The sequence below is a fragment of the Aquarana catesbeiana genome, linkage group LG02 (assembly GCF_042186555.1).
Source record: "Aquarana catesbeiana isolate 2022-GZ linkage group LG02, ASM4218655v1, whole genome shotgun sequence".
NCBI classification, from domain to species: domain Eukaryota; kingdom Metazoa; phylum Chordata; class Amphibia; order Anura; family Ranidae; genus Aquarana; species Aquarana catesbeiana.
This window is the reverse complement of record NC_133325.1, coordinates 152001402-152025770: the sequence shown is the minus strand read 5'-3', so window position 1 is coordinate 152025770 and position 24369 is coordinate 152001402. Positions and strand designations below refer to the sequence as shown.

The window sequence follows — 24369 nt, the reverse complement described above, 5'->3', positions numbered from 1 at the left end:
ACTGTAATCTCCTGCTCTTCTGTCCCACCACTGTAACCCCCTGCTCATCTGCCCCACCACTGTACCCCCTGCTCATCTGCCCCACCACTGTAACCCCCTGCACATCTGCCCCGCCACTGTACATCTGTCCCACCACTGTACTACCCTGCACATCTGCCCCACCACTGTACCCCCCACTCATCTGCCCCACCCCTGTACCCCCCTGCTCATCTGCCCCACCACTGTGGCCCCCTGCACATCTGCCCCACCACTGTACATCTGCCCCACTACTGTACTACCCTGCACATATGCCCCACCACCGTACCCCCTGCTCATTTGCTCCACCACTGTACCCTCCTGCTCATCTGCCCCACCACTGTACCCCCATACTCATCTGCCCCACCACTGTACCCCCTGCTCATCTGCCCCACCACTGTACCCCCATGCTCATCTGCCCCACCACTGTACCCCCTGCTCATCTGCCCCACCACTGTAACCCTCTGCCCCACCACTGTACATCTGCCCCACCACTGTACTACTCTGCACATCTGCCCCACCACTGTACTACCCTGCACATCTGCCCCACCACTGTACCCCCTGCTCATCTGCCCCACCACTGTACCCCCCTGCTCATCTGCCCCACCACTGTACCCCCTGCTCATCTGCCCCACCACTGTACCCCCTGATCATCTGCCCCACCACTGTAACCCCCTGCACATCTGCCCCACTACTGTACATCTGCCCCACCACTGTACTACCCTGCACATCTGCCCCATCACTGTACCCCCTGCTCATCTGCCCCACCACTGTACCCCCTGCTCATCTTCCCCCCCACTGTACCCCCTGATCATCTGCCCCACCACTGTAACCCCCTGCACATCTGCCCCACCACTGTACATCTGCCCCACCACTGTACTACCCTGCACATCTGCCCCATCACTGTACCCCCGCTCATCTGCCCCACCGCTGTACCCCCCTGCTCATCTGCCCCACCACTGTGCCCCCCTGCTCATCTGCCCCACCACTGTAACCCCCCTGCTCATCTGCCCCACCACTGTAACCCCTTGTACATCTGCCCCACCACTGTACTACCCTGCACGTCTGCCCCACCTTTGTACCCCCCTGCTCATCTGTCCCACCACTGTAACCCCCTGCTCATCTGCCCCACCAATGTTCCCCCTTTCTCATATGCCCCACCACTGTACCTCCATGCACATCTGCTCCACCACTGAACCATCTTCTCATTCATCCCACCACTGTAGCCCCTTTCTCATCTGCACCACACGAGTGTACCTCCTGCACATCTGTCCCACCTCTGTTCCCCCTGCTTTTCTGCCCCACCACTTTAACCCCCTGCTCATGTGTTCCACTGATATACCTCCTTTCTCCTCTGCACCCCTCTGCACATCTGCCCCACCTCTGTACCCCCTGCTCATCTGCTCCACCACTGTAACTCCCCTGCTCATCTGCCCCACCACTGTAACCCCCTGTACATCTGCACCACCACTGTACCACCCTGCTCATCTGCCCCACCAATGTACCCCCTTTCTCATCTGCCCCACCAATGTACCCCCTTTCTCATCTGCCCCACCACTGTACTACCCTGCACATCTGCCCCACCTCTGTACCCCCCTGCTCATCTGTCACACCACTGTAATCTCCTGCTCTTCTGTCCCACCACTGTAACCACCTGCTCATCTGCCCCACCAATGTACCCCCTTTCTCATCTGCCCCACCAATGTACCCCCTTTCTCATCTGCCCCACCACTGTAACCCCCTGCACATCTGCCCCACCACTGTACTACCCTGCACATCTGCCCCACCTCTGTACCCCCCTGCTCATCTGTCACACCACTGTAATCTCCTGCTCTTCTGTCCCACCACTGCCCCACCAATGATCTCCCTTTCTCATCTGCCCCACCACTGTACCTCCATGCACATCTGCTCCACCACTGAACTATCTTCCCATCTGTCCTAACACTGAACTTATCTGCTCATCTGTCCCACCACTGTAACCCCCTTTCTCATCTGCCCCACGAGACTGTACCTCCTGCACATCTGTCCCACCTCTGTTCTCCCTGCTCTTCTGCCCCACCACTGTAACCCCCTGCTCATGTGTTCCACCGATGTACCTCCTTTCTCCTCTGCACCCCTCTGCACATCTGCCCCACCTCTGTACCCCCTGCTCCTCTGTCCCACCACTGTAACCCCCTGCTCATCTGTCCCACTAATGTACCTCCTTTCTCCTCTGCCCCAACACTGAACCCCCTCTGCTCATCTGTCCCACCACTGTAACCCCCTGCTCATCTGCCCCATCCCTGTACCCCCCTGCTTTTCTGTCCCACCGCTGAACTCCCTTCTCATCTCTGCCACCACCTTACCTCCTGCACATCTGCCCCATCACTGTACCCTCTTGCTCTTCTGTCCCACCACTGTAACCCCCCAGCTCATCTGCCCCATCAATGTACCCCTTTTCTCATCTGCCCCACCACTGTTCCTCCCTGCACATCTGCTCCACCGCCACATCCCCATGCTCTTCTGTCTCACTACTGAATCACCTTCTCATCTGTCGTAACACTGAACCCATCCGCTCATCTGCCACACCACTGTAACCCGCTTTCTTGTCTGCCCCACTAATGTACCTCCTGTACATCTGTGTCACCTCTGTACCCCCCTGCTCTTCTGCCCCACCTCTGTTCCCCATGCTCTCCTGCCCCACCACTGTAACCCCCTGCTCATCTGCCCCACCACTTTAACCCCCTGCACATCTGCCCCATCACTGTACATCTGTCCCACCACTGTACTACCCTGCACATCTGCCCCACCACTGTACCCCCTGCTCACCTGCACCCAACAAGAGTAACTGTGAGGGGTTACAGTGCTCTGGCACCACCAACACCTAAGGCCCAATGTTTATGCCCCTGTTTAACAGGGGGATGTAATTATAAATATTGAAATAATATTTAACAGCAGGGACCGTTCCTGTGCCCAACAAGAATAACTGTGAGAGGTTACTGTGTTCTGCCACCATCAACACCTAAGGTCCAATTTTTCAGCAGAGTATATAGTGCAGTCCGTATAGTATATACACTGCAGTTGAGTATATAGTGTCCTCAGTGTAGTATATATAATACAGTGCAGGGTATATAGTGCAGTTTACAATATATAATATAGTGTGTATTGAAGTGGTTAAGAGGAGCCCTATGACAGAATTAAGGAAAAAATGGCATGGGTTCCCCCTTCCATACCAGGCCCTTTGGGTCTGGTATAGATTTTGGGAGGGGGGCCCCCACGCCATTTAAAAAAAAAATTGGCATGGAGTTCATCTTAATATTCATACCAGACCTGAAGGGACTGGTATGGACTGGGAGGGGGGGGGAACCCACATTGTTTTTTAAAATGATTTTTTATGTTTATTGTCAGGATCTGGCAATACATTACAGCTGTGAGCAATTTTAAAAGACATTTTTACCTTTAGAGATGTCATTTTGCAGTACTTTTCTAAACATGGGGAAAATGTGCTACTTTACAGGCAGACTAAGGGGACCCCCCAGGTACAATATTTAAAGGAATATGTCATTTATATTGTTTCACTTTAAGCATTCTTAAAATCACTGCTCCTGAAAAAAACAGCCCCTTTAAAAACTTTTTTTTGCATTGATACATGTCATCTGGGGCAGTACTCGGGTCTCCAAACATTTTTATGGTAATAACATACATATAAGCCCTTAAAATGAGCATTTTCAATTTTTCATGTTCGTGTCCCATAGACTTCAGTGTTCGCACAAATTTCTTATCTGTTCGCAAGTTCTGGTGCGAAACGAACCGGGGGGTGTTCGGCTCATCCCTAGTCAATAGCATACCTAGCAAAAGTATGTAGGCATAGGACACACACCCTGCCATGCCCCCTCAAAGGAGAATTAAACAAAAAATAATAATTAGATAAACCCACAAGTACTTTTTTTTTTTTTTTTTTTTTTAACCACTACTATTCCTTTATATTTTCTTTTGAAATTGACAAATATAGCAATTTAGAAATTGAATGAAAGGTTTAGCACTGTGAAGCGCTTTTTGAAAGATAAATAGTTCATTTTATATACAACTATATAGATCAGACCAACATGTAAAACAAATGAGGAGAAAAGAGGGACAGAGGGACTTTGTTCCAATCAGGGACAGTCCCTCGAAATCAGGAACAGTTGGGAGCTAGGGTCAACAGAGACCTCCCTACGCACAAAAGTCATATAAGAAAGTTTCTATTTAGGGTACATAAGGAGGCTATCAAGAAATAAGAAAGAAGAATAATGTTATAAGTCTAGAACGTGTTTAAAGTGAGAATACACCTGTCAATTGATATAAGTACTTAAAAAGGAAGTAAACCCTAAAGGGTTTTACTTCCTCTTTGTGTCCCTGCAAAGGTAAAGCATAATGGGCTACTATGCATCACATAGTAGCCCATTATGTGTCACTTACCTGAAACCGAAGCCTGCGATGTCCCCGATGTTCCCGCTGGCTGGAAGCGTCCATCTTCAGCCCTCTTCCTTCCGGGGCCACAAACTCCGGCTCTGTGACTGGCCAGAGTCACGTGACCTCACTCCCGCGCATGCGCATGGGAGCCGCCAGTCACGGCATGACCCCAGCTAGAAACGGCAAAGCGTGCCCTTTCTAAAGTGCACATGCGCCGAATACATCGCCACATGCGCAGAAGAACTCATCGTACGTGGAATTGTAAATATCTCCTAAATCGTGTAGGTTTAGGAGATATTTACAGCACCTACAGATAAGCCTTAATCTAGGCATACCTGTAGGTGAAAGTGGTTGTACAGGGTGTACCACCACTTTAACAGCTTCAGCCCCGGAAGAATTTACCCCCTTCCTGACCAGAGCACTTTTTGCGTTTCGGCACTGCGTCGCATTAACTGACAATTGCGCGGTCGTGCGACGTTGTACCCAAACAAAATTGACGTCCTTTTTTCCCCACAAATAGAGCTTTCTTTTGGTGGTATTTTATCGCCTCTGTGGTTTTTATTTTTTGCGTTATAAACAAAAAAAGAGTGTCAATTTTTTAAAAACTGCATTATTTTTTACTTTTTGCTATGATGAATATCCCCCAAAAATATATAAAAAAACTATTTTTTTCCTCAGTTTAGGCTGATATGTATTCTTCTACATATTTTTGTTAAAAAAAAATTGCAATTGCACCTTTGCATAAGAGGCAGGAAATATCACTACACAGGACAAAGTGGCCCTTCCCTGGTCTTTGTTTATTTTTCTGATTTGATAAGACATTTGATAAGACATTTTTTAAAAGAAGCAACAAGTGGCTGTAAAAAGACTGGTTGTATGACAGAAAGAATATTGAGTTGAGATAGGACTTCCCAAAAAAAATGCACAGTGTGTATAAAGCCCTAGTGTGTATAAAGGTTTCTAGATTAAATATGTGCACACAACTAACAAAAATGTATACACATATTTTAAAAGAAGGGCTGTAGAAAGGGTTCAGTGTGTACCTACTAGTCAATCTGATTTCACTATTCATCATTTTAGGACAGTCAGAACAATGCAAAGTCATTGTTAAATAAATGCAATGAGTTAATCTAGTTTTCCACCACTCTGATTCTGAGCAATATTATATATAAGCCTATTTTTTACAGGCAGCATGAGTACAAAGCTAAGAAAAATACAGAGTATGAAATGGGTTTGTCAGCAGCACAGGAAGAAGACAAACTACAGGTTTCCACGAGCTTTTGTAGAACAGCTCTTTATAATTATTACAGCGGTGCCATTATTAGATCTTTCAGAAGCACACAGAGCTTCTATATATTTTACTTCTTTCATTCAGGTGCTCATTCATAGCAATTTACTCTTGCATAAATCCTAAGAAGACGTTGCCTCATTGTCTTTAAAACAGTGAAATCGTTACCTTTAACTCTGCAATCTGTGATGTCACGTGCCACATGAGGTTCTCACTCAGGAATTTTATCCCGTATGGACCAATCAGCTCAGCCAAAGCTTTCATTTCTGGAGAAGCAAGAATAAAAAGAAAATGTTCTAAGCAAATGATAGAGTACACGCACAGGGTTAGTAAAAACTGGTTCAAATTCTTGAGTTAAAAGAGAAGTATGGCTTTTTTTTTCAAGCATTACACTTACCTTGGTGGATGCAGCATCACTGCGATGCTGCATCAGCCCCCCACCGGCCTAAAGACTGAGGGCCAAATGATCGAAGACTGTTGATCGCTCGGTTCTCAGAGCTCCGTGAGCAGAGATCTGGTGACTGTCAGTCAGCAGCACTGTTTCCCCCCCAACCCGCTCTCACTGGAGCACTGGGCTGTGGAGGGGGTGGGAGCGGCTGACTCGGGCTCTCAGTGGCTCACTGAGAGGCTGAGCCAGGTGCTGGTCCAGGGTTGTGGGCAGATCCTGATCATATTGTTGTGATCTTACCCCAGCCTGGACTGGCTCTGTGACATCAACTGACAACGAGCTGTCTGCTGAAAACAGGTCACAGGAGTGCTCCACAGGTGAAGTACAGAAAAACAAGCTTTGTCTGTACTTCTCCTTTAAATCAGAACCATTTTTTTTTTCAAACACATTAAAACTGCAGGTTACAAATAGTGCAGGCATGTACAGTATACTTGCAAAACTTTGGCGTGTATTTATTAAAATGTGCATAGCTATTTGTGCCGTGAAGTTGCTGGCGCATTTGTTTTGTGTGAATGGGGTAAAATCAAATGTTCTCAGGCTAAAGTAAAGTGGATCAAGAAAATACGACATTATGGCCACTAGGGGGAGCTGAAAATCAAAAGAAAAAAGTAGTTATTCCCTATGATCATTAGCTCCATCTAGTGATCATAATATGGTATTTTGCCAAACCACTCTATTACATTTGACCTGTAGAGGAAATAGCCTGAAAACATTTGATTTTTTTTTGCATAGGTTTTTGTTCTAGAAGTTTCGTTGGACAAAATGCTATGCAAACTTTTTTTTTATAAATACACCCAATGTAACTTGTGTCTTCCTCAATAGGTTTCCCAGCTGCTGCCCAGGCACAGCGCTAGACCTGGACTTCTATAGGACTTTTTGGTTTTAACAAACATGCTTGTACATCTTCACAATAAATCTGACAGACATTAAAGACAATAAAGGGAATCTAGTGGTTTCATTTTACTATCATTTTATTATACCTGCACAGTCCAGAAGTTATAGGCTTTTCATACCCCCCCTCTTAGCATGCCAATATGCCCCCACCTTTGCATAAGAGGCAGAAAATATCACTACACAGGAAAATGTGGCCCTTCCACATCCTGCCCTTTGTTTATTTTTCTGATTTGATAAGACAGCTGCATTTTTTAAAAGAAGCAACAAGTGGCTGTAAAAAGAGTATGACAGAGAGAAGATTGAGTTGGGATAGGACTTCCCTATTACATGGCCAGTTGTTGCATAAGAAGACTATAGTGAACTTCCTGTGAGGGAATGGGAATGAATACATCAATTTCTTCAGATGGCAAAAGGATAGTATTAAATATTAATAATTCAAAAAAGTTATAGGACTTAGCTAGCCGTTTGAAAAAAATGTTTTATATATACCCTATATTGTCAAAAGTATTGGGACACCTGGCATCCCAGTGTTAGTCCATAGGGTTGGATATTGAGTTGGCCCACCCTTTGCAGCTAGAGCAGCTTTAACTCTTCTGGGAAGGCTGTCCACAAGGTTTAGGAGTGTATTTGAGTGTGTTTGACCATTCTTCCAGAAACGTATTTGTGAGGTCAGGCACTGATGTTGGACAAAAAGGCCTGGCTCGCAGTCTCCACTCTAATTCATCCCAAAGGTGTTCTATCGGGTTGCGTTCAGGATTCTGTGCAGGCCAATCAAGTTCCTCCACCCCAAACTCACTCATCCATGTCTTTATGGACCTTGTTTGTGCACTGGTGCTCAGTCATGTTGGAACAGAAAGGGACCATCCCCAAACTGTTCCCACAAAGTTATGAGCCAAAATGTCCAAAATGTCTTAATATGCTGACGCCTTAAGAGTCCCCTTCATTGGAACTAAGTGGCCCAGCCCAACCCCTGAAAAAAAAAACACACCAAAATCCCCCCCTCCACCAAATGATTTGGACCAGTGCCAGTGTTGCCAACCTACCAGATTGAAATTTACTGACATGACATCCAAAATTTACTGGCACAGCCACGTTTTTACTGGCAGTTCCAAAATTACAGTTTACAAGTACAAATTCCAGTATTTATGCTACAAATAAGTACAATATGCAACTAGCATTGTGATTTAAGGTAGATTTTAAGTCAAAAAGCATATTTCAAATTTTATTTTCGATATAGTAAGTAGCTCAGGGACAGGACTCAGGAGGGCAAGAAATTAGAATAGGTGATGCACACATGAAATCGACTCTCACAGTGATACTGACAGCAGTGTGCTGCAGCACAGATCACCGTCATCACACGTCCTGTCACAGTGACAGTCTCTCTCCATGCCAGGTGGTCCCTTCAGTCCCCTCCAGTCCAAACAGCACTGACAGTCCCGCTCCTGTCTTGCCTTAATCCCATCCTCCAGACCTGCACACTCTGCTCTGGGCGCTCCACTCCCTTGCACCATGACATCACACAACATGCTCAGACACTGCCTCTACCAGACCCGTCCCCCGCCGGCACCCCCTGAACACACTGTAGCAGGCTCTTGGATGGCCTCGGAAAGCTCCAGGCTTGTGCACTTCAGAGCCAAGTGTCACAGCCATATTGTTTACTGGCAACCTTTTCCTCTTACTGGCATTTACTGGCAGGAGAAAAGTGCTCATTTTTTACTGGCTGCCAGTAAAAATACTGACGGTTGGCAACACTGACCAGTGCACAAAGCAAGGTCCATAAACACATGGATGAGGGAGTTTGGGGTGGAGAAAATTGACTGGCCTGCACATAGTCCTGACCTCAACTCGTTAGAACACTTTTGGGATGAACTAGAACGGAAACTGCAAGCCAGGCCTTCTCGTCCAACATCAGTGCCTCACCTCACAAATGCGTTTCTGAAAGAGTGGTCAAACATTCCCATAGACACACTCCTAAACCTTGTGGACAGCCTTCCCCAAAGAGTTGAAGACTGTTGCACTGGGATTCGGCTTCAAAGTTGCGTGACTTTGAAGCCGCAGCAGTGTGAACCCGGGCTAAGTGAATTTCCAGCCTAAATTAGAATGCTGCTTTAGACATTTACTTGTAAGAAAACCTTACAACTGGCAACAGACATCTTTCTGCATATTATAGTAATAAAATGTGGGTCCAGCAAATGTTGCAAGACTGCAGATATAGCAGAGTTCCATGAGGCTACGTTTACATGTGTGGCAGTGCTTTCCACAGTCAAATCCACAGTGGCGACACTTGACAGGCAGGGAAGAGGCAGCATGGTTGCAGCACAGCCTCATTCCCTTGAATGGCATTGTGTCCATCAGCAGTACAGCCTGTTGAACGTGCCAGAGCCATGCCACGGCCATGAAGAAAAACATTGTGGCAGTGGCATGAGTACACCTCCCTCCAGATGACTTTACAGCTTAAGAGGAGCCAATAGGAACGCATTTAAACCATCTGTTTTTACCTCCCCCCAATCACAAATGAGCCCTAATAGTATGCATGGAGCTTTATTACATCTCATGACTTGTGTTTCACCTGGACTCAAAATTCATCAATTGCAGCACTAATACCAATAAAAAAAGAAATAGCAATGAGGGCATGTATCTATTTAGAATAAATGTTCTACCCTTAATCTTGTTGGCTCTCTTCATGCTTCACTAGATAAACATATCATTCTAAAAGGCAATGAATACTTGGCCAGATATTCTATTAAGGTACAGCGCTTTGTATATTGGCTTTACAAAGATCAACATTAAAACAGTGAGACAGCGAAAGCAAGACAATTACATCAAAAAATTGTATTTCCCTTTAGAAGTCAGTGTATTGTGTCAGCTGGAATGAGTTTTTGTATTCAAGGGTCAATACAGAGCCACACCACTAATGGTAAAAGGGGGAGACTACTGTATTTACCCAAATTTCAGCGGCAAAAAAGGGGATTATCAGAGATTGTCGTCTGAGGTTTTTTCCATTAAAATTGCATACTGTGCAAATTGGAATCATTTAATATTTTTAAACAAAAGTTCTGCCATCGCTGCAGCAATAACTTTGCTTATTTATCTGCCTCCTATGTGAGCTAAATACTTTGCAATAGTGTCAGAAGGTCTCTATGAAGCCTTGTTTACAATGCAGGTAAAAAATTGATTAGGAGTGATTAGTCTTTCTATTTCTTCTCTCTTCCTTCTTCTAATTGCTCTGGCCCTCAGGCTCAACCCTGGGGATTGGATACTTGATAGGATGCAGTATATCTTACATATAGGTGAACGTTACCCCTTTTTGATGTATTCAGTCTAGTCTGTTTTGTTGTTTTTTTTTTGTCTTTGTTCTTTTTTTTGTTCTGTTTTGTTTTTGTAATGTTACCTATTATAATATTATATCGCTATATGCTTAATATATGATCTTGAGTGTCAACTAATGCACAACTCTGCATCGTTCTAATGCCACTCGATCAGAACTCGCGAGATGCGGACATTCCTTGGCATGCTACCTGGGCTCGTCCTCAGACTATTGAGACCTGGCTCAAATTCTTGAATGTTAGATTAACTTGCCTGAAGCTTGTAGTCTTATATCTGTTAATCCAAGATGTATCCATCACTGTTTTTGTACCACTCTGTTGATGTATATCTTCAATAAAACCCTTTGTACAAGAAATGTAAAGTCTACAGCCTATACAGATTCTCTAATTGGTCATCAATGCATGAGAAATAGAGCTGCTAATTGAGTTGCATAAAATGCAACTCTTAAAGTTCCACAACTGCCTCTGTTCAAGGGCAAACATAGTACACAAATGGAAGCCTGTTGAGTACACAATCCGTTGACGTCATTGCACAGACTGCAGCCATATCATCCCGGCAGTAAGCCAAGGACCGCGATAATGGTAAACTACTAGATTAAACCCACAGGCTGCAGTCTGTGTGAAGGTGCCCGAAGTGCAGCAGTAACTCAAGAGCCCCATCATAGCACAGGACGGCTCCAATCATAGCCTATAATACAGCTCACAGTATATGTAGAGCTCCAGAAGATTACCAACTTTTTTTCCAATTTGTAAATCTTTGAAATAGTAAATTGATTTGTGAAGAGCCATTTGGCTGCATGCATTGTAAAATCCTTGTTTACTGCTGATAACCTCACAGTGTTATAGAAATAGGAACTTCTAATATCGTTAAATCATTCCACATAAATGCATTCCACAAATCAATAATTAAATTGGATGCTGGAGGATCCCAGTGGTTGGTGATCCCTGAAATACATTTCTCTGCTGTGTAGTAGATTAACAGGAATTACCGCTCTGCCATCACATGCAAGAGTCTAATAACATTTGACAGGAATTAAAACTCAGTAAAGATGGGAGGACCGCAACATCGCCATGGCAACGTGCTCTGGGGGATGCTGCTCACATACAGGACCGCCGCATCTGACAAAAAACAAGTAAAGTGCCTGTCTCTGCTTGTTTATCATAGGAGGGGGTGGGTGGTTGTCTGCTAGTGTTATTTTACACAAGACTGTATTGCAGAGGAAGCTCTGGAAGCTGATTGGTTAGCAAAGCTTTAGGAAAAGCTTTTGTTTTCTTTCAAAATTTCAAAAGTGAGTATAACATCGGTGATTATAAATTGTCAGCTCCTATTAGCATTTAGATCTTTATTAGGATAATATCCATCAATATAGCAATGTTATGATGGGAATTATACAGAATTGTCATTGCTAAGCAGGATCTGACTTTGAGACAGAAAGAGCACTATTTTTAACACAGAGGATCCCTTGAAATAACTTTAAGGTCTCAGGAAACCCCTGCCAATAAAAAAGTTACATCTACAGCTCATGGGACATTAATTTGAACAGTAATTGTGGACAGAAGAATAAAAAAAAATGATGGTGCATGTGTCGTATTTGACACCCAGGGCGGCTCTGTACAACAAAATAATTTTAACATTAAAAATGTAAAAAATAATAGCAATGGCCAGATAATACGAGCAGATCAAAATTGTAGCAATCCCTCACATGAATGGTCAGTGGTAAAGTGCCCCCTTACATTATGTGGAGGACACCGCTCCATGGCAGCCTGTGGAGATCCCTGGCTGCTGTGTAAGCCTGGGTGCCTGCCTGGTCCGTGGCCAAAGGAGCATGTAGAAGGAAGAAGAGGCTGGCAGCACTTCCAGGAATAAAAGCACTTCTTTATTTTAAATCCATAAGAACTACGATATGACACACACGGTACATACTGATTAGCAGAAGTGTTTTACACTCCTGTGCTTAATTATTGCAATTATTAAGCACAAGAGTGTAAAACGCGTCTACTGACCAGTATGTACAGTGTGTGTCATATCGTTGTTCTTATGGATTTGAAATAAAGAAGTGCTTTTATATCTGGAAGTGCCGCCAGCCTCTTCTTCTTTCTACATGCCCCGTTACATTGGTGGTCAGTGAAGTGCACATTTAAACTGGAGGTCTGTGTAGTGAACATCCAAAACTGGTGCTCAATGACATGCTCCATTACATTGGTGGTCAGTGAAGAAGGGTTCCCTTGGATTGGTGGTATGTCAAGGGAAGAACCACTTACATTGGTGGGTCGTGAGGAAGGGCCTTATTACACTGGTGGCAGTGGGAAGAATGCTTCTTGTATTGGTGGTCAGATAGCTGAAAAGCTCACTGGTGTTAGTGATAACTTATCTAAGAGGCAAAAATTGCTTATAGATCAAGGAACCCCTAGCAACCTTTAGAGGAAGCCATAAGGTTAAACAGAATTCTGGCTGAGAAAGACTGGCGTAGAGACTGATGCCTGGTACACACGATCGGAAATTCCCCCAGCAAAAGCCCGATGTGAGCTTTTGGTCAGAAATTCCGACTGTGTGTATGCTCCATCGGACTTTTGCTGGTGGAATTCCCGCCAGCAAAATATTGAGAGCAGGTTCTCTATTTTTCGGTCGGAAAATGTTCCGATCGGAAATTCCAATCGTCTGTACAAATTCCGACGCGCAAAATTACTACGCATTCTCGGAAACAATTCGACGCATGCTCGGAAGCATTGAACTTCATTTTCTCCGCTCATCGTAGTGTTGTACGTCACCGCGTTCTTGACAGTCGAAAGTTCAAAGAACCGTGTGTGACCGTGTGTATGCAAGCCAAGCTTGAGTGGAATTCCGTCGGAAAAACCATCCAATTTTTTTCCGACGGAAAATCCGCTCGTGTGTACGGGGCATAAGATTGATTCCACAAAAAAAAAAAAAAAACATTTCTGGATGAAGTTTGTATGTTCACAAATAATCCTGTTTCTTTTCAAAATTCTAAAAATATGGCAGTGCCAGTGGGTTACATGGTTTCTACCCAAAGTTGTAATAAATTGCTTATTTCAACTATTTTACATAGTTAAAGTCCGCCTTTTAGAAAAAAAAAATAATAGATACACCCATATTTGCAGGAAAAAAATGTGCATTTGTTATCAGGAGCCTTCAAAGCTTTGCTCCCACGATCAGTGGGGTTGGGGTCAAGTTTGCGCCATGTTTCACCCTAAATACGAGAGACCAATAATGTAGAAACATCGGATATGTCTTCTGTAGAGCAACGACTTGCAGCTGTTTCTTACGTAAGTTACCATATGAGAGGAAGTAGTGAAGCAGTGAAGTTGTGTAGTTCAACACTTCCTTGACTCTTCTCACATTAATGTTCAGGAGTAGGGATGAGCCCAATGTTCAAGTTGAACGGGTGTTTGCCTGTTCGTCGAACAGAGAACATTATGCGGTGTTCGCGGCAATTTCGAAAGCCGCGGAACACCATTAAAGTCTATGAGACACTAACATGAAAAACCAAAAGTGCTCATTTTAAAGGCTTATATGCAAGTTATTGTCATAAAAAGTGTTTGGGGAACGGGTCCTGCTCTAGGGGACATGTATCAATGCAAAAAAAGTTTTAAAAATGGCCGTTCTTTCAGGAGCAGTGATTTTATTAATGCTTAAAGTGAAACAATGAAAATGAAATATTCCTTTAAATATCATGCCTGGGGGTGTCTATAGCATGCCTGTAAAGTGGCGCATTTTTCCCATGTTTAGAACAGTACCACAGCAAAATTACATTTCTAAGGGAAAAAAAGTGATTTAAAACTGATTGCGGGTGTAATGAATTATCGGGTTTCGGCAATATAGATAAAAATCATTGAAAAAAACGGCATTGGGCCCCCCCGGTTCATTACCAGGCCCTTTGGGTCTGGTATGAATATTAAGTGGAACCCCAAACCAAAATTAAAAAAAAAATTGTGTGGGGGTCCCCCCAAAATCCATGCTAAAATCCATACTATAGCCCTTCAGGTCTGGTATGGATATTAAGGGGAACCCTGCACCACATTTTTTTTTTTTAAATGGCGTAGGGACCCCCCTAAAATCCATACCAGTCCTGAATTTAAGGGGAACCCCGTGCCAAAATGTAAATAAAAATGGCGCATGGTCCCCCCAAAATCCACACCAGACCCTTATCCGAGCACAACAACCTGGCAGGCCGCAGGAAAAGAGGGGGGGACGAGAGAGTGCCCCAAAGCACCTTGTTCCCACGGAAAGCCCATGGGAGGCTCCCACCGAGTGGCGCTTCTTCTCGATGACAGCTGTTATATAGCTGAGGACGGGGCCTCATCAGTGACGTAAAAAGGGGGACCCTGCCTTCCTCTGACGCCACGTGACGTGGCGTCAGAGGAATGGCGTAGGGGTCCCCTATTTACGTCACTGGGTGCCTCATGGAGGCCAAGCTGTTGCTGCTTTTCTTTTTTCCGGTCCGTCGGGCGGCGAGAGATAGATTTACATAGTGGGACATTTTTATTTTTTTATTTTTCAATAAAGGACTTGTCCCAAAGTGTCTCTTGTCATTTTTACTATTTTTGACACTTTTTTTGTGAATTGGTAGAGGTACAATGTACCCGTTACCAATTCACATGGGGGGGGATTTGGGGGTCCCCTTGTTAAAGGGCGCTTCCAGATTCCGATAAGCCCCCCGTCCGCAGACCCCCAAAACCACCGGGCAAGGGTTGTGGGGATGAGGCCCTTGTCCCCATCAACATGGCCGCACTCTCATCCCCCCTCTTTTCCTGCAGCCGGCCAGGTTGCGTGCTCGGATAAGGGTATGGTATGGATTTTGGAGGGACCCCTACGCCATTTTTAAAAAACATTTGGCACAGGGTTCCCCTTAATATCCATACCAGACCTGAAAGGCCTGGTATGGATTTTGGGAGGACCCCCACACATTTTTTTTTTTTTTTACATTTTAGTTCGGGGTTCCCCTTAATATTCATACCAGACCCACAGGGCCTGGTAATGGACTGGGGGGGGGACCCATGCCGGTTTTTTCAATGAGTTTTATCTATATTGCCGAAACCCGACAATTCATTACAGCCGCGATCAGTTTTAAATGACTTTTTTCCTTTAGAAATGTCATTTTGCTGTGGTACTGTTCTAAACACGGGAAAACTGCGCCACTTTACAGGCATACTACAGACACCCCCCAGGCATGATATGTAAAGGAATATTTCATCTTTATTGTTTCACTTTAGGCGTTATTAAAATCACTGCTCCCGAAAAAACAGCCATTTTTAAAACTTTTTTTTGCATTGATACATGTCCCTGGGGCAAGACCCAGGTCCCCAAATACTTTTTATGGCAATAATCTGCATATAAGCCTTTAAAATTAGCACTTTTGATTTTTCATGTTCATGTCTCATAGACTTTAACAATGTTCGCGTGTTTGTCTGAATTTTTTGCCTGTTCGCAAGTTCTGGTGCAAACCGAACAGGAGGGTGTTCGGCTCATCCTTATTCAGGAGCACTAAACATATCCCCCTTGGATATCTGTAGTCTACATAACTTATATACTCAACCATACAGGCAAAAATATTTCCCCATTATTAAAAAGCAGTTCTAGAAAATGATTTTTCCTACAGTATGGCAACCAAATGTACTTATTAAAACAAACTAATGCTAACCTATCTAGTACATAGCACCTATCTAAGAGGGTGCTACAGTGAGATTATATTATATCTGCAAGCTGCAGGCAAACCCCAGTGATCAGACTTTACTAACATGCAACTTTGTAGAAAGTCACAAGGTGAGAGGCTGCAGCAGTGTTCTGATCTGTGTAAGACATTTGTTAGTACGACCAAGATCTGTTCAAACACCAGCATTTACATGCTTGTGTCATCTCTAAACAAACATCTAAGTCCTAAAAATACAGTAGACATACCTCCCAACATTTTGAGATGGGAATGAGGGACACCAACCAACAAACGTATGTAGGCATGGGTCACGCCTCCTGCCACACCCCCTTGAAGGAGAATTAACCCAATAAAAAGGTTAATTAAATCCACAAGGGCTTTTTTTACCACTACTTTTCCTTTATATCGACTTTTAAAATGTACAAATTCTGCAATTTAGAATCTGGAAGAAAGGTTTAGCACTGGGAAATACTTTTTGAAAGATAAAAAGTGCATTTTATATACATCTATAGGGATGAGCTTCGTGTTCGAGTCGAACCCATGTTCGACTCGAACATCGGCTGTTCGATCGTTCGCCGAATTGCGAACGTTATGGGCCGTTCGCGCTAAATTCGTGTGGCGCGTCACGGCCCATAATTCACTGCGGCATCGCAGTGCATTGCTGGCTGATGATTGGCCAAGCATGCACTATGACCCGCATGCTTGGCCAATCACAGCGCCGTCAGTAGAGAGAGCTGTAATTGGCCAAAGCCAGGGTGGCTTTGGCCAATTATGGCTCAGGGGATTTAGTACACACCCCACACTATATAAGGCCGCCTGCACGGCGGCCCTGTGTAGTGTGTGTTCCGGTGTGCTGAGAGATAGAGAGAGAGAGAGACAGTGTCATTTGATTTGAGTTAGATAGATTAGGCAGAACAGTCAGTCAGTTAGCTGCACTTACAGTGTATTGTGTATATATATGCATCCCAGGTGTTGCATATATATATATACACTGTATTCAGTTTAGCTAGATCCGTTCCTGTTATCTTCTATCTAGACTATTTACATTTAATGCAGTGCGTCCTGCTCACAGTGTTCAGCTAGATCCGTTCCTGCTATTTACATTTAGTGCAGTGCGTCCTGCTCACAGTGTTCAGCTAGATCCGTTCCTGTTATCTTCTAGACTATTTACATTTAGTGCAGTGCGTCCTGCTCACAGTGTTCAGCTAGATCCGTTCCTGCAATTTACATTTAGTGCAGTGCGTCCTGCTCACAGTGTTCAGCTAGATCCGTTCCTGCTATTTACATTTAGTGCAGTGCGTCCTGCTCACAGTGTTCAGCTAGATCCGTTCCTGTTATTTACATTTAGTGCAGTGCGTCCTGCTCACAGTGTTCAGCTAGATCCGTTCCTGCTATTTACATTTAGTGCAGTGCGTCCTGCTCACAGTGTTCAGCTAGATCCGTTCCTGCTATTTACATTTAGTGCAGTGCGTCCTGCTCACAGTGTTCAGCTAGATCCGTTCCTGCTATTTACATTTAGTGCAGTGCGTCCTGCTCACAGTGTTCAGCTAGATCCGTTCCTGCTATTTACATTTAGTGCAGTGCGTCCTGCTCACAGTGTTCAGCTAGAGCCGTTCCTGCTATTTACATTTAGTGCAGTGCGTCCTGCTCACAGTGTTCAGCTAGATCCGTTCCTGTTATCTTCTAGACTATTTACATTTAGTGCAGTGCGTCCTGCTCACAGTGTTCAGCTAGATCCGTTCCTGCTATTTACATTTAGTGCAGTGCGTCCTGCTCACAGTGTTCAGCTAGATCCGTTCCTGTTATCTTCTAGACTATTTACATTTAGTGCAGTGCGTCCTGCTCACAGTGTTCAGCTAGATCCGTTCCTGCTATTTACATTTAGTGCAGTGCGTCCTGCTCACAGTGTTCAGCTAGATCCGTTCCTGTTATCTTCTAGACTATTTACATTTAGTGCAGTGCGTCCTGCTCACAGTGTTCAGCTAGATCCGTTCCTGCTATTTACATTTAGTGCAGTGCGTCCTGCTCACAGTGTTCAGCTAGATCCGTTCCTGTTATCTTCTAGATTATTTACATTTAGTGCAGTGCGTCCTGCTCACAGTGTTCAGCTAGATCCGTTCCTGCTATTTACATTTAGTGCAGTGCGTCCTGCTCACAGTGTTCAGCTAGATCCGTTCCTGTTATCTTCTAGACTATTTACATTTAGTGCAGTGCATCCTGCTCACAGTGTTCAGCTAGATCCGTTCCTGTTATCTTCTAGACTATTTACATTTAGTGCAGTGCGTCCTGCTCACAGTGTTCAGCTAGATCCGTTCCTGTTAAATTCCTACTGACAGGCAGGCTTGTCTGGTTACAGTATATAAAGCTACCTGAAGAAAATTACAGGTGTTCTATTTGATCCTATTAGTACCACGGTCAGGCAGCTAGACTATTTACATTTAGTACAGTGCGTCCTGCTCACAGTGTTCAGCTAGATCCGTTCCTGTTATCTTCCTACTGACAGGCAGGCTTGTCTGGTTACAGTATATAAAGCTACCTGAAGAAAATTACAGGTGTTCTATTTGATCCTATTAGTACCACGGTCAGGCAGCTAGACTATTTACATTTAGTACAGTGCGTCCTGCTCACAGTGTACAGCTAGATCCGTTCCTGTTATCTTCCTACTGACAGGCAGGCTTGTCTGGTTACAGTATATAAAGCTACCTGAAGAAAATTACAGGTGTTCTATTTGATCCTATTAGTACCACGGTCAGGCAGCTAGACTATTTACATTTAGTACAGTGCGTCCTGCTCACAGTGTACAGCTAGATCCGTTCCTGTTATCTTCCTACTGACAGGCAGGCTTGTCTGGTTACAGTATATAAAGCTACCTGAAGAAAATTACAGGTGTTCTATTTGATCCTATTAGTACCACGGTAAGGCAGCTAGACTATTTACATTTAGTACAGTGCGTCCTGCTCACAGTGTTCAGCTAGATCCGTTCCTGTTATCTTCCTACTGACAGGCAGGCTTGTCTGGTTACAGTATATAAAGCTACTTGAAGAAAATTACAGGTGTTCTATCCCAGCTTAGTGCAGCTACAGGCCATTAGTATGTCTGGAAGGCCAAGAAGGAGAGGCAGACAGTCACAAGCCAATAAGAGAGGGCAAGCAGGCTCTGTGTCTAGTGCTGGTCGTGGAGACGGTGCATCCTCATCAGCACGTGGCCATGGGACACGCTTGGCCTTTTTTTCGGCAGCTGGCCGTGTTGAGCCGCAACATGCGGAAGACTTGGTCGAGTGGATGACCAAGCCGTCCTCATCCTCCTCATCCTCTCTCACCCATGCCCAGGGTGCTTTGTCTGGCAAAGCAGCGGCCTCTTCCCTCAGCTCAATGTCATCAGTGACTCCTTCCCTAGCTCCACCATGTCCTCATGAGGATTCCCTCGAACTGTTTGACCACAGTGTTGGGTACATGCTCCAGGAGGATGCCCAGCGTTTGGAAGGCTCTGATGACGATACTGAGCTCGATGAAGGCAGTAACATGAGCGCGGACAGAGGGGGTGCCCAAGAAGGACAGCAATCTGGCAGTCATGCTCCCCCTGCTGCAGCATACTGCCAGGTTTGCTCCAGTGATGAGGAGGGAGGGGATGATGAGGTCACTGACTCAACGTGGGTGCCTGATAGGAGAGAGGAGGAGGAGGAGGAGGAGGAGGAGGAGGAGGCGGCAGCACATCACCAACGAGGCAGGATGCCCTCCAGGGGCCAGCCTAAGGGCAGCACATTGACTGCATCACACCCCAAAGCTCCACATGTGCAGGGCGCTGCAGTCTCTGCGCGTTATTCAAAAAGTTCTTTGGTGTGGGCCTTTTTTGAGACGAGTGCATCAGATCGCACCGCTGCTATTTGCAACATATGTCTCAAGCGTATCTCGCGTGGCCAAAACATCTCCCGCTTGGGTACCACATGCTTGACCAGACATATGTTGACCTGCCATGCAGTTCGTTGGCAAGCGTATCTAAAAGACCCACACCAAAGAACAAAGAGGATCTCTCCTTGCTCCTCATCAGCTGAGATTTCCAACCCCACTAGACCTTCAGTCCTCTCTGAGACCTGCAGTGAGAGGAATGAAGGTGTAGAATTAGGTGTGTCACAGCCAAGTACTTGTGGGCAATCTGCTTTTGGTACACCGACGTCAGATTGTACCAGGCAAATTTCCCTGCCCCAGCTGCTGCACCGCCGAAAGAAGTTTGCTCCCAGCCATCCACATGCCCAGCGGTTGAATGCTAGCTTGGCAAAATTGCTAGCACTTCAACTGCTGCCTTTTCAGTTGGTAGACTCTGCCCCCTTCCGTGAGTTTGTGGAATGTGCGGTTCCTCAGTGGCAGGTACCCAAACGCCACTTTTTCTCACGGAAGGCGATTCCGGCTCTCTACCGGCATGTGGAAGGCAATGTCCATGCCTCGCTGGACAGGGCGGTCAGCGGTAAGGTGCATATTACCGCTGACTCATGGTCCAGCAGGCATGGACAGGGACGTTACCTAAGTTTCACGGCGCATTGGGTGACTCTGCTGGCAGCTGGGAAGGATGCAGGACAAGGTGCAGTAGTGTTGGAGGTTGTTCCGCCACCACGCCTCCAAAATGCTGATTGTGACACACCTCTCTCCTCCACCCCCTCCTCTTCTTCTTCCTCCATGGCCTCTTCCTCGGAACCAGCGGTGCTCCGTAGGCGTTCAAGGGGCTACGCAAGTACGCAGGCCAAAAGATGCCATGCGGTGCTTGAGCTGGTGTGCTTGGGGGACAGGAGCCACACTGGGGCAGAGGTTCTGTCAGCTCTGCAGGGGCAGGTTCAGAGGTGGTTGACGCCACGCCAACTTAAGGCAGGAATGGTGGTTTGCGACAATGGCACCAACCTCCTCTCTGCCCTCCGACAGGGACAAATGACCCATGTGCCCTGTTTGGCTCACGTCCTTAACTTGGTGGTGCAGCGGTTCTTGGGCAGATACCCGGGCTTACAGGATGTGCTGAGGCAGGCCAGGAAAGTCTGTGTGCATTTCCGCCGGTCATATAATGCCAGTGCTCGGCTGACGGACCTCCAAAAGGAGTTTAACCTGCCCAAGAACCGCCTAATCTGTGACATGCCCACCAGGTGGAACTCAACGTTGGCCATGCTGCAGCGGCTGCACACGCAGCAGAGGGCCATCAATGAGTACCTGTGCGACTATGGCACCAGGACAGGGTCAGGGGAGCTTGGTTTTTTTTCCCCACGCCAGTGGGCCATGATCAGGGATGCATGCACTGTCCTGTCACCATTCGAGGAGGCCACGAGGATGGTGAGCAGTGACAGTGCATGCATCAGTGACACTGTCCCCCTTGTCCACCTGTTGGAGCACACGCTGCGTGGAATAATGGACAGGGCACTTGAGGCAGAACAGAGGCAGGAAGAGGAGGACTTCCTTAGCTCTCAAGGCCCCCTTTATCCAGACAGTGTTCCTGCGTGCCCGCCGATCACACAGGAAGAGGACGAGGAGGAAGAGGAGGAGGAGGAAGATTGTGTCAGTATGGAGGTGGAGCCTGGCACTCAGCATCAGCAGCAGTCTTTAAGGGATCAGTCCCAAGAAACACATGGACTTGTACGTGGCTGGGAGGAGGTGGCTGCGGACCATGTCGTTCTTAGTGACCCAGAGGACTCCGGACCGAATGCCTCAGCAAACCTACGCTGCATGGCCTCCCTGATCCTGCAAAGCCTGCGTAAGGATCCTCGTATTCGTGGTATCAAGGAGAAGGACCAATACTGGCTGGCAACCCTCCTTGATCCACGTTACAAGGGTAAGGTTGCGGACCTTATCTTGCCATCGCAGAGGGAGCAGAGGATGAAACATCTTCGGGAGGCCTTGCAGAAAGGTCTGTGCAACGCGTTTCCAGAGACTGGGAGGTTACAAACTCCTGTTTCTGGACAACGTGTTGCTGAGGCTTCGGTCAGTCAAAGAAGGAGCGGTGGAGAAGGTGGCCGTCTGACCGATGCGTTCAGACAATTTTTTGGTCCGCAGCCCCAAGGTATGATCGGTTCCAGCAACCATCGCCAGCGTCTGTTTTACATGGTGCAGGAATACCTAGGGGCAAGATCAGACTTGGACACCTTTCCCACCGAAAATCCTCTGGGTTACTGGGTCTTGAGGATGGATCACTGGCCAGAGCTTGCACAGTATGCAATTGAGCTACTGGCCTGTCCTGCATCCAGCGTTCTTTCGGAACGCACATTCAGTGCTGCTGGAGGCGTGGTAACCGATCACAGGGTGCGTCTGTCCACCGACTCGGTCGATCGGCTGACCTTCATAAAAATGAATGAGTCTTGGATCACCACCAGCTACCAAGCACCTGATGCTGATGTAACCGAATAATTTTTTTTGAAATCTCAGATCCCTTCAAAGACTGCCTATGCTGATGCTGAGTGACTATCCCTGAGTAATTATCCTCTTCCTCCTCAATCATCACGCTGATAGCTTGTAAGAACATTTTTGGTTCTGGGCGCCACCACCAGTGCCTAAGGCACAATTTTTCAGCCCCTGTTTAACAGGGGCGTGTAATTACAATTTTTGAAGCAATAATTTGCAGCAGGGCTCGTTCCTGCGTTCCAACTAGAGTGTCTGTGAGGGGTTGCAGTGTTGTGGCACCAGCACCAGTGCCTAAGGCCTAATTTTTCAGCTCCTGTTCAACAGGGGCATGTAATTACAATTCTTGATCTAATATTTCACAGCAGGGCCCTGTGAGGGCTTACAGTGTTGTGGCCACAGCAACACCTAAGGCCCAAATTTCTGCTGAGTATATAGGGCAGGACCCTACTTTCAAACATCTAACTTACAAACGACTCCTACTTGCAAACGGAAGGAGACAACAGGAAGTGAGATGAAATCTACCCCTAGGAAGGGAAATTCTCTCCTGTAAGAGTTAATATGGGAAAACAATTTCTCCTTTCCACTGATGCTTTCCAATCCTTGTTCCACAAAAAAACCCAAATTTTCAAAAAACATTTTTCATTGGGACAAAAAAGTGAGGTGAAATCTTCTGAAGAGGAGGAAAGACAGCAAAACAAATGTCACAGGGGTGATAACCCTTCCCTATGTTTTCCAAAAAGCTTAGAAAAGATTTTTTGGCTGGAGCTAAACACGTTAAAAATGTTCAAAATTACAAACAGATTCTACTTAACAACAAACCTACAGTCCCTGTCTTGTTTGCACCGCCTGTATACTGCTGTTCAGAGTAAATAGGGCCTGGTGGCCCCACACCTTTCCTTATTTTAATTTGGGTGCGGGGTTCCCCTTAATATCCATACAAGACCCAAAGGCCTGGTAATGGACTGGGGGGGTACCCATGCCGTTTGTCTCACTGATTTTCATCCATATTGCCATGACCCGACATGACATTAAACCCGCAAGCAGTTTTAAATGAGATTTTTTCCTTTAAAAATGACATTTGGTGCAGGGACTGTTCTAAACATGGGAAAACACGCGTCACTTTACAGGCATACTATAGACACCCCCCAGGTACGATATTTAAAGGAATATTTCACTTTTTTTTTTTTACTTTAAGCATCATTAAAATCACTGCTCCCGAAAAAACGGCCGTTTTTAAAAGTTTTTTTTGCATTGATACATGTCCCCTGGGGTAGGACCCGGGTCCCCAAACCCTTTTTAGGACAATACCATGCAAATTAGCCTTTAAAATGAGCACTTTTGATTTCGAACGTTCGAGTCCCATAGACGTCAATGGGGTTCTAACGTTCGTGCGAACTTTCGGTCCGTTCGCGGGTTCTGGTGCGAACCGAACCGGGGGGTGTTTGGCTCATCCCTATACATCTATATAGATCAGACCAAAATGAGGGACAGATGAGGGGGAAAGAGGGACATTGTTCCAAATCAGGGACAGTCCCTCGAAATCAGGGACAGTTGGGAGATATGAGTAGACACCCACCCTGGATAATGCCTGAAGCTGCGTCTGGTCTTCTGATGAGAAATGCAGAATATGTATTATCAGGAATGTTTTCTACATTACTTAATATGCATGCATGTACCATGAAAAAATATATCTAATGCTAAGTCCACTTTATTTTATTTTTTTTAACCTGAATAAGAAAATAACAGCAGAAATATACATGATTTCTGCATTTAACACCTCCACATTACATTCCACTAGTTTTAAAAACTGATGCCGACAGCTTTTTAAAGGTTAAGATAAAGACTATAATGCAGGTGACTCATGCAGTCCTGCCAACAGAAGACGTCACACTCACATTTAAGCTAAACTCTGAGCAAATATATAAAG

General features: G+C 45.7%; 1 protein-coding gene across 1 annotated transcript in view; it reads right to left on the bottom strand.

Moving 5' to 3' along the window:
* NCKAP1L (NCK associated protein 1 like) overlaps window positions 1–24369 on the bottom strand; it is a 382805-nt gene that overhangs the window by 213693 nt on the left and 144743 nt on the right. The window contains exon 23 of the mRNA XM_073613639.1: window positions 5903–6000. Coding sequence (XP_073469740.1) covers window positions 5903–6000 — 98 coding nt within the window. The remainder of the gene's footprint in view (window positions 1–5902; window positions 6001–24369) is intronic.